The 15916-nt window shown below is 34.6% G+C and overlaps 1 protein-coding gene across 2 annotated transcripts in view; it reads right to left on the reverse strand.

Annotated features, from left to right (window-relative positions):
- LOC101896528 (MOB kinase activator-like 2) overlaps positions 1 to 15916 on the reverse strand; it is a 124690-nt gene that overhangs the window by 61499 nt on the left and 47275 nt on the right. The window contains exon 2 of one of the 2 annotated variants that reach the window (XM_059129080.1): positions 10159 to 11696. In XM_059129080.1, the coding sequence (XP_058985063.1) occupies positions 10159 to 11462 (1304 nt within the window). In that variant the 5' untranslated portion in view covers positions 11463 to 11696. Of the gene's footprint in view, positions 1 to 10158; positions 11715 to 15916 lie in introns of both variants that reach the window. The other variant, XM_059129081.1, reaches the window with a different exon arrangement.

Below are 15916 nucleotides of genomic sequence, written 5' to 3' on the forward strand. Positions count from 1 at the left end.
GAATAAAGAAGGGACGGGGACTTCTATGACTTGGTAAGTTTTCAAAATAGTTTGATGGTAGAAAAAAATTATATTTATTTTAAACCAAGATTTTTTTACTATTTATTTAACTTTATGCCTAGAATTGCAAATCAGTCGTAGATATATAGAGTAAAAACTGTACAAAATAAATAATTTGTAAAAAAATATTTTATTTTCATACATTTATTTTAAATTATTATTTTTTTTTTGCTTCGCAATTTGCTTCTTTTTTATATAAATTGTAGATAAAATTTATATTCATTGTTGCTCTATAAAATAACCTTGACTTTCAGCAACACATAGTTTTTTTTTCAGCAACATACGTAATTTGTTTCCTTTTGAAAAATAAGCAGACATAAATTTTAAAATAAATTGTCGTTGTCGTTTTTTATTTTTTGTTCCTCTGTTCTCCATCAACATCACTCAAATAAAATCATTTTTTTTGTTTTGTTTTTATTCTGATTTCAAATCTTTATAGTTCAGTGACTTAAAATTGAACACGCTTCAAAAAGAACAATGAATGAATGAGCGAATGAGCGAAGAATTAATGACTGGTACAAATAACTGCGTACATAATTTCGGGGGTAATAATTTTGGGGCTAATTAAACAAGGTCATGCAATATTTGAAATAAAATATCTTAAATTAATTGTGACCCCACTTATTCACCGATTAATATGTATTTATAAGCGGCCATATTTTTTGATAATTAAGAGCAATAAGTGTATGTAATCGGTTAATGACAGTCCTTGGCGCAAAATGAGCAAATAACTCTTAGAAGGGATTAGAATGTTAATTTTTACAAAATTTCCGGCATAATGAGTCCATAACGAAGTGTTTTAATACACAGATCTATTATTGGCAAATTTAATATATAGCGTAAGGTAACCAATTTTAAATAAATTAGTCGAAATTCAACAAAACTTCATATACAGGGTAAGATGAAAAAACTGCAACCAACTTCAGACTGCTGTCATTTCTAAGCCACTCGTCCGACAGCTGTTAAAATTGTTCCAGTGGCAGCTCATTACATTGTTTACAACCATTCGGCCAACATTGAAAAATGAACTCGGGGTAAAGCAATAAAAATTCCAAAACGTGCAAGAACTTACACCGCAACAGAAAGAAAATAGACTCAAAAGAGCTAAAGAGTTGCTTCGCTTGGCTAAAAGTGGTGAACTGCCAAATTTGGTTTTCTCCGATGAGAAAACATTCGTTGTCCAGCAGCTTATAAACAAATAAAATGATCGTGTCTACTTAACACTTTGATGCTCAAATCATATATTTGAATATTTGAAATAGTAATTATATGGTCAAAGTACGATGTAAGATGACGTCATTAGTAATTTCAAAGAATTACCTCGTGTTGTGGTGGAAAGGAGGCGAAAATAATCTTTTGGCGACACTGGCTTAAACAGTTCACGCACACTTCGTGTTTTGCTTCACTGTCAATCTTCTTCATTGGGTCTATAATTTAATCATAGGTATAGCCTTTATATAACTTTATCTCCTTATATTCTGTATTTTGATGATTACAGTGACATAGATCACCGGAATCGTTTCAAAATTTCGTAATGGGAACTACAGTCTGTGACAGAAAATTGCATATGCAAGACAAAGTTAACGTATAGCCCCCATCATATGATTTTAGCGACATTATTCACAGGATCTGTTTCAAATATCGTATTAGAAGTTCGTAATGAGACTGTGACAGAAAATTTCACATACAGGTCCAGATCTTTGTATAGCCCCTATAAAACCGTACCTCCCTATATTCGTTATTTTGAGGTTTTAAGCGACATTATTCACCGGAATTGTTTCAAATTTCGTACTTCAAGTTCCCAATGGGTTCTGCAGTCTACGGTCTTCGTATAGCCCCTGAATAGGTACCTCACTATATTCGGCACATTGATGCTTTTAGATACATTCGCAATGGGTACTATAGCCTGTGACAGAAAATTGTCTATGCAGGTCCACGTCTTCGTATAGACCCAAAAATAACGCAACTCCCTATATTCGGTAGTTTTAAGATTTTAGCAGATTTTTTAACGGATTCTATTTTTTATGTTTTTAAATTTACAAATTCGCTTCAATTGGTTGAGGGTATTCAAAGTTCGGCCAGGCCAAACATTCCCGCAGCTCTTAAAAATCACCTTCAACAAGATCGAGGAGAGGCAAAATGTGCCGACAAACACTTTGTATTTTGTTATTCCTTTGTTTGTTTTTGTAGTTCAACGAGCTCACTCTGATCCGCCGTTAGTCATCACTAGTTGTGATAAAATTAAGTTATTTTGCCTTGTTTCTTAGCCTGAGGCATTTTTCACTCACACATTTAATGAAATTATTTATTTCGAGTACCATACTATACTCTATGCCCTGTTGAGTTATATCTTGAAGAATTAGGCGACCGATGAACTAGCTCGAGGTTGTTCTCGGACAATTGGAACCCTTTCTAAGAGAGTGTTGATAATAATAATAATGTAATTGAGATTTAAATCAATTAAATGAGTTTGTAATTCAAAAATGTGAGTACATCCAGTTTCCTTTCCTCCAGATGGTGGAAGAAGAACGAAGAAGGGGTAAAAATGTCTTTCGGTAAATGGGAGTTAAAAACTCGAACGTTTTTCCTGCGGAATAAATCTTATTACCATGTTTATATTTCTCAAGGACCTCATATGGCTCAGCAATCTGACCTCATATTTATCCGTTAATATTTTTCAAAATAAAGCAGAACCAAGGATTGGCATGTACGACAAACTGGTTAGCAACATGGTACAATGTACCATGTACAAGACAAGGTAGGCTAACTTTGAAAAAATTCCAAGTATAGAGATCTACTATTTGCCTTGTAATATCAGAATTACTAACAAAACAATCAAAAAACAAACATCTTGTTGCATTGATTTTGAATAAATAATTGAAAACCGCGAAAACTGAATGAAAAGACAAATTTTCTTTTCAAAATCATGTTCTATATATCTCAAAGCTTTATTTCGCTACAAAGAAAACACCCGAATTTGAATATGTTCTGAACAAATTTTTATTATTGAAAAGAATACACATACATAAACAAATAAAGTTGACATTATAAGCCAAGAAAAGAAAAAAAATTAAAATCATATAGTATCACAGCCCTTCCTCGATTTTATTGTACCATGGTAAGCAAGGCGTTGTTCGAAAAGCAAGGTACCCCTCATTAGTCTAGACTAAGACAATTTTTTCCATGAATTATATTTTTTTTACCATCACCTCATTTCCAGAACCAACTCGAAGGACCAAATATTCCATATACAAAGCTTCAAAGAAGCACACACACACACACACACTTCTCCAATTATCCGCTTCAAATCCAAGCAATTATCTTGTGTGTTTTTTGTCTTAGAAAATCTTTCACTTATTAAAAAGCCATTTATTCTACATTCTTCCAACTCATCAGAATGCTAGTTTTTTCTGTTTACTATAGCTTATTATAGCAACAACAACAAAAAACTATTTCTAAATCCGATTTGTGGTATTTTTTGCTGTCTCTACCACACCACACATCATATGTCATCTCTCGTTTGTAAGTATAATTGTGAAATGGCATGAAAAACCACAACTAATGATAATTGTTTTGTCTTTGGTGTTGTTGTTTCTTTAATAAGTACAAAAAAATATAAAATAAATTATAAAAATTTCTTTACTCATCAAATACACTGGCACACAAAAGTGTGTAAACACCTTTGATGAGACATCAATCATTCATTGCTGTCATACCGTGTGTGCATGCGTGTGAGTGTGCGGTGCGGTTGTCATCATTCTTGTAGGCAATGCTAAAATTTTGTGGACAATTCAAATACCAGTTTTGTGAACTGTTGTTGTTTTGAAAACCTAGTTGGCTGACTTAGTGCCTGGTTGGTTGGCTGGCTGGCTGACTAGTGTCACATATCTCTCCCTCTGATATCTTGAACTCCTTCGCCAAACGCTAAGTTTTGTTTACTTTACCTTTATGGCAGACGAGAAGTGTTGTTTTGTTTTGTTGTGTGTTTCGATGTTTTTGTCGTTCGCTTTGAGTGAGAATTTCCTGTTTCTTTGGTTAAAGCTATCTATCGCCATATAATCATCATTCATCCATCCGTCCGTGTTTTGAGCCTTCGTACCGTAAAACCGTTCCACAGCTGTTGCCAGCCACTGTAAGTGAGAGGTTCCTGTTTGTTTTGTTTGGGGATATTGTTGGCAATTGGTTTGTCGTTGTTGCCCGTTGTTGTAAATGCTCAAGTTGACATTGCTGTTTACCTGGTTTTTGCTGCCACTGTCGCTGTTGCATTAAGTGGCTGGCTGCCTGGCAACATAAACAAAAACCAGTACACTTACTAACTGAATGACTGGCTAGCTGGCTGGCTGACTGACTAAGTGAGTGAGTGAATAAGTCGTTCAAAGTTTGGTACATACATTGGCTTATTTATTGGAGACAAGTTTGTCCGTCCGTCGATCTGTCCGTCCTTCATGTTATTTAACTAACTGTGTCACATTGACCTGCTCCAACAAACTAGATACTACTGGCAACTACAACTTACATGCCACACTGCCACGAATAGACATACTTTTTTTCTCTCTCTCTCCCGAAGGCATTGGAGGCGAGTGTGCAACAACACAAATATTATGTTTGAACTCATTGGAGACTGGATTGTGGATGGATGGTCAAAACAGGACAACCAGCCAGTCGGTCAGCCAACATTTGCCAGTGGGAGCAACTAGACAGTTCATATTGTATGTTTTTTTTTTGTTTTTGGTGTAGTTGTTGTTGTTTATTTGTTTGTCCTCATAACGATGATGAAGAAGAAAAAAAGTAAACCACTGGACAGGCGTATGTGCCAAACAACCAACGCAACAACCTAGAATTACAGGAAGTCCATATAAAAAACCTACCAAACACACACATTCGTCTCAAACAAACACATCAAACTTTGTGATGGCCATGGCTTCTTTCTTTTTTTCGATTCGACCAGTTGGCAGTACAGGGACAAAATAATTCTTAAGCTGTTTCCTCTAGAGATATGGATATGTTTAGCAGGAAATTTATTATCAACTCAATTGCTTGGTGTTTGATTAATTAAAACATAAGAAATTTTCCACAACTTTTTTTCATCTATTTCTACATTCACCACACCACTTTGACATTAGAATATCATTAACCTATTTTAGAACGTAAGCATATATCGAAGAGTTTGAAAAATGGTAGATAAGAAAGGAGTTGCTAAAGGAAACCGTTTTGTCATCGAAAAAAATATCCGCTTTAAATCCCTTTAAATTAGATCTTCTTAAAATCCCAATTGGATTTCCTTTTGGCTTCTTAAGTCTTCAAAAGTTAAGGGCCGCTAAATTGTCTGCTATAGATAGAAGACTTCTTATAGTTCGTTTAAGATAAAAGACGTCCTGCATTTAAAGGGATTTTACAAATAATAGACCGCTTTAGGCATTTTATAGAGAGAAGACCTCTTTTCAGCCTTGTTATGGTCTCCTAGACAGAAGATTTCTCAATGTCCTCTTCCAAGTCTTCCATGTTAAGAAGACCTTTTTAAGGTTTATTTTAGACTAAGAACCTTTAAGGTCTACTATGGATCAAAATCCTTTCAAAGGTTCGCCAAAGACAGAACACCTCTTAAAGGTCATCTATAGGCAGAGGACTTCCTAAAAATCATTTATAAACCGATTTAAGAGGTCTTCTATATAAAGAAGTTCTTCTTTAAGTTCTTCCTATAACAAGAAAATAAGCCAGTAAGGAAAGTCTTAAAGTCGGGCGGGCCGACTTTATGATACCCTACACCACTTTGCTCATTTAGTAGAGCACCGCATAACAATTAAAAATTTTTATGGGAGAATTCAATCATACGCGCTATGATTATAATTATAATTTAAAGTTATGCCGAAGTATTTGTATCTTTTAAATTCGGACTTGTGTTGTCCACCAATAATTTAAAATCGGATAAAAATATATATGGGAGCTATATCCAAATCTGAACCGATCTCGATAAAATTTGGCAGAGATATTTCTGAGCTGTATTTGATATATTTCCCTGAATATCGTTGTTACGGTGTGCATATCACTGTTGGGGGTAACAAATACAACAAATCGGATGAACAAAATATATATTGAAGCTATAGCCGATATCGATAAATTTTGGCAAATATATTTCTAAGCTGTATTTGATATATTTCCCCAAATATTGTTGTTGCAGAGTGCATATTACGGCTGCGGAGGACAAAAATAACAAATCGGATGAACAATATATATGGGGGCTATAGCTATATCTGAACCGATTTCGATCAAATTTGGCATACTTATTTTCAGGCCTAATTGGGTGTATATGCAAAATTCCATACAATTTGGGTTGATATTACACGTTTGGTGCACAATAAAAGGTAAATCGGGAGCTACATATATCTAAATTCTGACCGATTATCTCCAATTTCAATAGGGTCCGTCCTTGGACCAAACAAATTATCTGTGCAAAATTTCATCTGGATCGGACAATAAATGCGACCATTACCTTGTTTACAAAAATACATGGACAGACAGACAGACGGACGGACGGATATGCATAAATCGACTCAGAATGTGATTCTATGCAGATCATCAAAAGGAACTATGGGTCTATCTCGTTTCCTTTTGCCTGTTACAAACAAATGTACAAAGACATAATACACTGACCACCTTGTGGTATAGGGTATAAAAACAGTAAGGAAAATAAAAAAGTAGGGCGGGTCCGACTATATGATACTCCACACCACGATGCATATTTAGTAGAGCTCATTTATCAAAATAATTTATTTAAAGTAAATCATACCACTTATAAACATTTGGCTTTAGATCAGTTATAGTCTGGTTTTAGAGGGAACCAATATAAGAAGGGCATATCCAATTCTGGATCGATTTTTACTAAACTTGACGGAGATAATTTAATCTTTTATAGCAAATAACATTGTTATAGAGTACATGATATCACTTCGAGAAGGATTATATTAAAAAATGTATATATCGGAGCTGAGTTCCACAAAATGGAAACGTACGTCCCGAAATTCACTCCATTTAGGCAGATATTAGACATTATTTGCACAATAAACCTGAAATCGCATTAAGGATATATATGAGAGCTATATCTAAATCTGAACTGATCTTGATAAAATTTGGCAGAGGTATTTCCGAGCTCTATAAGATATCTGGTACCAAATGTCATTCTTGAACGAATGTGAGGGACTTAAACATCAAATCGGATGAAACATATATATGGGAGCTATAACTATATCTGAACTGATTTTCACCAAATTTGATGGACTAGCTTCTAAACTGGATTCAATAGGATGTGCCAAAATTCAGGTCATATGGACTTATATTGGCCATTTGGTGCACAATTAACCCTAAATCGGTTGAAGATATATATGGGAGCTTTATTTAATCTGAACTGATCTTGATAAAATTTGGCAGAGGTATTTCTGGGGGTTGAACACCAAATCGGATGAAACAAATATATGGGAGCTATTGCTATATCTGAACCGATTTTCACCAAATTTGATGTACTTGCTTCCAAACTGGATGTGCAAAAATTGGAGGAGGTATATCTAAATCTGATCCGATTATCACCAATGTCAATAGAGTTCGTCCTTGGGTTAAACAAATAACTTGTGCAAAATTTCATCTGGATCAGACAATAAATGCGACCTGTACTTTGCTTACAAAAATACATGGACAGACGGACGGACATACATAAATCGACTCAGAATGGGATTCTATGCAGATCATCAAAAGGAACTATGGGTCTATCTCATTTCCTTTTACCTGTTACAAACAAATGTACAAAGACATAATACCCTGACCACCTTGTGGCGTAGGGTATAACAATGACGTGACTCTAAAATCTTATGTATATCGAATGCCTGTTAGAAACTCCATTACGTTCTGCTGTAAATCCAGGATTTTGTAAGGATCTTATTAGCTTCTTTAGATTGAAGTACTTTTTATAGTGTTTTATTGATCAAATGCCCGAATCTTTATAATACCATAAAAGCTTCTATAGATCCCAAATCTTTTGAAAATCCCTTTAAAGTTTTATTTTAAATCAAAGACCTTATTAAATTCTGCTATAAGTCGAGAGCCTCTTAAAAAAACTCCTGTAGATAGAAGACTTCTTATCGGTCGAGCCCGTTTTCAAGGCTCTTCCAAATATATTGAAAAAATATTATATGACTTTTACAGACAGACATTTCTTGAAGGTCGTCTGTAGATAAGAGACATCTTGAGTGGTCTTCTAGATAAAAGAACTAACAAATAACACTTAAAAATTCTATGAAATTGAGACATCCTCAAGGTCCTTAGCCAGACCCCCTTTAAAAAGAGTTATGCATATGACGGTCTTCTATAAACAAGGGGTAAAATTCCTCCCAAGTTTTTAATGAAATGTCTTTTTAAGATCAAAGACCAATTAAAGGTTTTTCTTCTTTAAGTTTGTCAAAAGTCAAAGATTTTCGTAGGGAACATCCTAAATATTGTCAACAGGCTGTATCGAGGCACCTTAAAGATTTTCTATGTGTAAAACATTTTTGAGAACTTCCAAAGATCGAAAACATATTGAAGGTCTTTAAAAAAAAAATCCATACAGATGTATTCTTTGTCCGCCACAATTCAACGAAGCAATCTCTAAAGTCTTGACAAAATTGATTCCTAATGGTTTCCTAAGCACAAAAAAATCTTTTGAAGGCCTTTAAAGATACGAGTTTTAAGGGTCTCCTACGTATATAATATCATAACAAATATTCTATATAGAGAATACTTTGGATAGGTCTTTTATAGCGGCACTTCACGAAAGAGAGGGGGAGAGAGAGAAGTAAGAGAGCATATTTGTATTTTTTGTTTGTCATTACCTTTGTGAAACCTCGTGAAATTCCAACCTAATTGTTCGCTATTTGCCACTATGATCGACAGAAATTGCCTTCCAGAAAATAAAGTCCTATGGAACGGTATATTCTGATTGTGAGGGGTTCGAAGACGGGTCATTTTGTATTAGACTCTGGTCCAATTTAAAAAAAATTGCATTATATGATCCTGATTCCACTTATATAGATCAATTCCAAAGTTGTTTTTAGAAAACATTTTATGCTCGGTTGTTTAATGGTTAAGTTTTAAATATAGTTCCTGCATAAAACTTCCTCCGATTTCACGTTTATTGTGAACGAAATGCGTAAACATAAGCACACAAGGCCGAATTAAACCCATAAGTAAATATCCCATAATTTCAGATGTAGATATAGCGCTGATTGAACCACCTGTAAGGCTTTTATATGCTCCCGATATTTTATTATATATTTGGTATAAAGCATTATATACATCCTAAAATTAATTTTTGCTACAGATCGAAATATATCCGGTGCACAACTTTCGTCACCATTCAGACTCCAGCATTTAACCGCCCATTTTCGAATTTCAAGGACTTTAAAGATAATCAATTCGTCATTTAATTTTAAAATTGGCGGAGTATATAAAAAGTTGGTCTGGCAAGATTTAATTTTCTCCTTACCAAACATCTACAAAAGATCCGGAAATCGAATTCATGGCATCCAAAGTTTGCCCTATATATGTCCCTGACCATGTGTGCTTTGTTTTTTTTATTATTATTTTTTTATAACTCCACTAAAAATAGAGCAATCGCAAAAATAAAACTAGTTTATTTAACTAACATTTTATGAGAAAAGCGTGACTTATGTAGGTGGGTGGTCACAACTCGCAACCATGGAACGATCGTTCATTGACCATCATCATGGTCAATGAATGCTGTCCAAAGATGGTTGAAATCTAATACAGAGCTTTAAAATTTATGGTTTAAATATTAAAACTGTCATAAATTAAATTTAATGGCTGTCGAAAGAGGAAATAGAGCAAAATTGAAAAAAGAAGTAGAAAATGGAAACTAAAAATAGTTTAGCAGAAAAAAAAATAACCTCACTGCTACAGTTCGGCAAATGACCTTAGCTAAGAAAATTGGATTTCTTCCCTGAGACTGTTAATTAAATATAAAATATAGAAGAATAACACCATTTAACATTTAAAGTTCAATTATTAACGGTATAAAATACGAACACACATAATTAGGTCATTAACACTTACGCAACTAAACCGCCCAAAAATGCAACTGGACCACCGCCAATTAGGCGTATCTTCCGATGACAGGAATCAAAGAGTGAAGTACGTGCGGCTGGTGGTGTCTGTGTTGTGGGTGACATGGTTGTTGTTGTCGTCGTCGTAATGGTTATTGATGAATTTGGTGTGGGTGTTGGAGGTGGTGGCGGCGAGGCAACGGCTACGGCTATTAGGGTAGGCGGTGCCACAACAGTATTGGAAAAGGAGACAAACGGCAAGATGGTGCTAGGATGTTCTGGTTGATTGGCAACACTGTTGTAATCAGTTGTTGTTGTTGACAACTTGTCGTTTGAGTCTGTTGCTGTTGTCCGCTCCTTTTTTCTATCGGTGGTTAATGAACTTAAATAATTGTTGTTGTTGTTGTTGTTGTTATTGTTGTAAATGTTTTTGGTATTAGTGCTGGAACTACTATTATTACTGCTACTGTTAAGAATATTGGCAAAATAACCCGTTGTTGTGCGTGTATTGTTGCCTGACTTAGTTGGCGGTGCTGTGGCTGCTGCTGCGGCTGTGCCTGTGCCTGGTGATGGTGCTCCAGTTGCCGTTTTATCTAATAACGGCGTTATACTCGCTGCAGCACAGTTTTCTTTTTCCGTCGTTGCTAAACTAGCACCCGTTTTGCTAATTTTATAATAACTGTTATTGTCTTTACCACTGCTCTTGTTGCTGCTGCTGTTGTTGTTGTTGGTGCTGCTGCAATCAACAAAATCCACAAAACGCTTAGATGATTTTCTTAGCTCTGGATGGTTTTTGCCCGCCGTTGGTGTACTGGTATTGCCAATAGTTTTGGCCTTTCTCAAGCGCATAAAAGAAAAAGGCGAACCCGATAACAGACCCCGGCTCAGAAAATGTTCTTTGAACGTCAACGAGGGGGTGGGTGAAGAAATTGTGGCCGCAGTACCGACGCTCGATGATGAGGAATCGTCACTGGTACCCGACGACGAAATGGAAGTTGAGGTCGATGTCGACGATGATGTTGATGATTTGTTCTTTTTCTGTTTTAATTTTGTGGCGCTTTTTGAAGACGATTTCAGTTTCTTTGTTGTTTGTTGATACTCCACCACTTTGCTGGCTGACTGCTGCTGGTGATGATTGTTGTCGACAATTTTTGAATATTGCTCATGATACTGGTACTTGGTACCGGTAATCGTTGGATGATGCTGCTGCTGCTGCTGGTGATGATGATGATGTTGTAGTTTTTGTATGAGCGGTGTGCTTGATTTTGTTGAATTCGTACCGATCTCAACAAAATGCGTAGGTGTCCTCAACATTATCTCAGCGTCATTGGTTATGTGCGGGTGTGTGTGTTCAAGAAATATGTCTTTATTTATATTTTGTTGCTTTTCTTGTGTGCTTAATTTTTCTGCACTTTTCCCTTCTTTATTTTGTTTTTAGATTCTTTGGTAATAATTCACAAAAATATGTTTTTAAATGTTTTTGTGTTTTTTGTTTTTATTTTTCTTAAGCTGAAGAAAATTGTCTGTAATTTTCCACTAATTTCTTTTCTGTAAATTATAAATAAACTGTTGTTGTTGTGAATTTGTAAATCGATTTGTATTTGTCTTTTTTCAAAACGTTAATATTGTAAGGCGAAACAAGGTTGAAGAAGATTTGCTTTTGTACTGCGAACAAAACTGATGGTCTATAAAGTAAGGAAAAAATTGACAAGACTATCCGAATCAGGAATCATTTAGTACACTGAAGTCCCCAATAACTGATTTTTACAATGTAGTTTTGAAGGAAAAAGTAATATATAATCGCAAAAGTGTTGAAACAGCAGGGCACAAGATTTTCTCTTTTTCACTCGCGAGCGGGAGAGCTCGAAGATTACGGCTTTTACGCGAAGTTTACTCTTCACGAAGTTTACTTCTTCATTTTGTTTTGTGTGGGAGCGCTCATGGGTTATTCCTATTTGAAAAAGGGTATAATAAAAAATTTTAAAAAAGTACTCGGCAAGAGAAGACTCTGCTCAATTTCGAGCGAATTTTACTCCCACTTATTTGAACGAAGCATACTCGATCCTCTTCAAGAGGCATAGGAAAATACAGAATATTAGATTTATTTCTTTACCCGCAGGTGTACTCTCGTTCGAATTTGAGTAGAGAGTGAATGTAGCTTTCCTGAACTCTGGTTTTGAGTCGTTTGGGATGACTATCGAAAAAAAAAGAGTTTTTTAGAAGATATTATCTATATTAGTTTTTATTAAAGAATATTTTCAGAACAGTATTGACGCTTTACGATCTTTTGTTAAATATTTTGATCCAAACCATATATGGAACACATAGGAAAACTACTATAAGGTCTTCAATTGGAATTTTAAATGGTCACATGGCTTGTTTTCCGTGTTACAAGGCAATAACAACCACCTACTTTTGGTATGACCCATACGGGCCGGCTACAGAGGGTATATGTAATTTGATACGGCCAAAACGTGCCACATCGAAATAATGGTTTTAGACCCTATTAGTCGTTTGACCAAATCCGTTTCAGGACGTTTGAAGCCGATCTAGAAATGTCCGTCCGTTTGTCTGGCCGGCTGATGCGCACGATAAATCTCGAAAGGAATATCCGATTTGGTCGAAACTTGGTACATCGTAATATTATTATAAAACTTAGATCGAGATCGGAGATGTGCAATATCGGTCCACTCCTTCTGGTACCTACCCCACAAAGTGTTTATGCTTTGAATAACCAAAACAATGATAAAATCTGAAATAAGCATCCGGTTCTCTTCATATTTCAAACATCACAATATTTTTATTGACCCAAGATCGGACGCAAAGATGGCATACTTCGGTCCACTCCTTCTGGTATCTCGCCCACAACGGGTCAAAATTTTGAATATCCACGAAGCTCATAAATCGCGAAATTTACATCCTATTCTATTCTGACTTGGTACATCTCAATATTTCCATGAACACAAGATCTGTTATAAAGATGGAAGAGATCGGACCATTTCCTCTGGTGTCTCCCCCACAAAGGGTCAAAATTTTGAATATCCACGAAGCTCATAAATCGCGAAATTTACATCCTATTCTATTCTGACTTGGTACATCTCAATATTTCCATGAACACAAGATCTGTTATAAAGATGGAAGAGATCGGACCATTTCCTCTGGTGTCTCCCCCACAAAGGGTCCAGGTTTTGAATATCCAAAACGAAATAAGCATCCGGTTATCTCCATATTTCACACATCCCATTATTTCTACTAACGTTCCATCCTTCCACTCCTTCTGGCACCTCACCCATGAAGCTCATAAAACGCGAAATTAAGATCCGATTACATTCAGACTTGGCACAACTCAATATTTCCATCAACGCAAGATCTATTATAAAGATGGTAGATATCGGACCATTTCTTCTGAAACCTCGACCAAATAGGGCTCAAGATTTTGAAAACAAAAAGCTCACATACAAACATTTTTGCTAAACTCACCCTTCTGGAGCCTCACCCTCAAAGGGTCACAAATTGTTAAATACTTTTATCTGTCATAACTTGGGAAATAATTCAGCTACTCTTAACAACTTGCTATATGTATCTAAATATTTCACCCAACCAGGAACCCGAGATGAATATGAAATTTATGATTTCGCATAAAATTGGGCTTAAGAAAATTCGATTTCCCTTTAATTTTGCCAAATATTTTTATTTATTGTTTATATTAGATATCTCACGCAGTTTTAAACATTTTCTAAAAATTATCATATCTGTTATAAAGTTAAGTAACCAATAAGGTCCGAACCTGGCATGTCGCAATATTTATATCATGTTTATTTAGGTCCGAAACGAAATGAACAATATTGGTCCATTACTTCGGAACCAACTCCATAAAGGGTCAATAATTTGAATAATCTTAACAGAATTCAAAATATATTTAAATAATCGAACATTGACTGAAGGTATACATCTGTCGGCAAAACCAGGAATAACCTATCCTTTTTTCAAAGAGCTATAAATCTAAATATGTAATATATATTTTATAAAATTTTTTAAAGCATATATTATTTTGAAAAGTAAAACTTAAAACGCGATAATAATCTTCTTTGTATTTTACTGAACTCCAACAAGAAATATATTACCCTAAGATCTCTTAAATCAGGTCAGTCGTGCATCGTTTACTTCTTTTATTTCTTGACCTTGTTTCGTCTTACAATATTAAAATGGTGTAAATAACTTGGGCAGTAGGGGCGGAAGTAGAGTCATTAATTGTTTTTTTTTTTTTTTTTTTTTCTATATTTCCACTTCATATTTACTCTCGTAAATAAAGACATACATATATACTATTTCACTTAATACATTATAGAGTTAATACTTCGTCGGTTTGCCATCTGCTCCCATTATTTTAATCATTATTAAAATATTTATTTTATTTTAGAAGTTGTCCGTGTTTACTTGTTTTGTTGTAATAAATAAAAATATCCAATGCTTACTTCAAGGGCCATGCAAAATGCAAACACCCAAAAAAGAATAAGTACTTAAAGCAGAGGATGAATGGATAGATGATTAAAAAGAATTGTGGTAAAATAAATATTTTAACAATGCCAAGAGAGCAGACCGAATCGGTAGGGCGGCAGTGCAGAGATATTTTGAAACTGAAACTAAAATTAAAACAAACAAAAACAAAACTGAGTTGGCGACAACTCAGATTTTTTCATCTTAATTCCCAGTTTTCGTGGGAACTTTACATTCGACTTTTTGTTTTTAGAATCTCAAGTAGAGGTTGGCTAGCTGTTGATCGAGTCTTTGTTGTGTGTACGTGTGTTTGTTTAAAGTTTTATACAAATATAAAAAATGGTAATAATATTTAGTTCAAGTTTTCACGATGGTTAAGGTGGCATGGCTTTGATGCTGTTTTGTTTTTGTTTTAGTTAATGAGTTTTTTTTTTTTTTTTTTTTTTGTAATTTAATAGCCTAACTAGCCACGACTTTTAGGTAACCGAAATAAAATACTAAAGAATACACCAAATTATTGTAACAGAAAAAGAAGACAATGATATTTTTTTCGTTGTCGGCAACATTTTAATGGAAATACCTTGTGGTTATTAGAGTTATAACCTTGAATTTAATTCCATTGTTAAAGACGGAAAAATTATACTCAAAATTCTCATTATAACTTTGGTAAATAGTAGTAGCAGCAAAAAAATATATAAATTTATATTTAATTGTTTTGGCATACTGGTAGGAAAATCCCATCATCCCATCTAATACATTACTTATAGTAATTCAAAACGAATATAAGTGTTAGCAACCGCCGCTAACACGGTAAATCAAATAAACAACACTCTCGCGTTTTTTTGTATTTCTAAAATCACACCATCACGCAATTGCGTGATATCATGTCATATTTCCTAGTATCGTGAAAAGTTCGTTGGTTTTGCGCTTGTTCTATGTCCCAATGAACTATTTAGAAATAAATTGCAAAAATATTTTCAAAATGGGGGAGAAAGCGAACACAGTGTAAACATGCCACATGTGTGCGGTTTAAGAACATTTTCAGTGCCCTCTGTTTGTAAAAAAAATATCACAACATATGCTGTTTTGACATTTAATCTACAACATATCACCTGGGACTTAATTGAATTAACACATAAATATTTTATAGGCTTTTAAATTTATTTAAATGATTTAAAGCTAGTTTTCTGTAAAAAAATTTAAAAAAGTCATCTGTAGATACTCCTAGAGTGTTTACTGTTATTTTAATGGCAAAATAACATAACCTTTCG

Source organism: Musca domestica, unplaced genomic scaffold, assembly GCF_030504385.1.
Source record: "Musca domestica strain aabys unplaced genomic scaffold, Musca_domestica.polishedcontigs.V.1.1 6, whole genome shotgun sequence".
NCBI lineage: Eukaryota > Metazoa > Arthropoda > Insecta > Diptera > Muscidae > Musca > Musca domestica.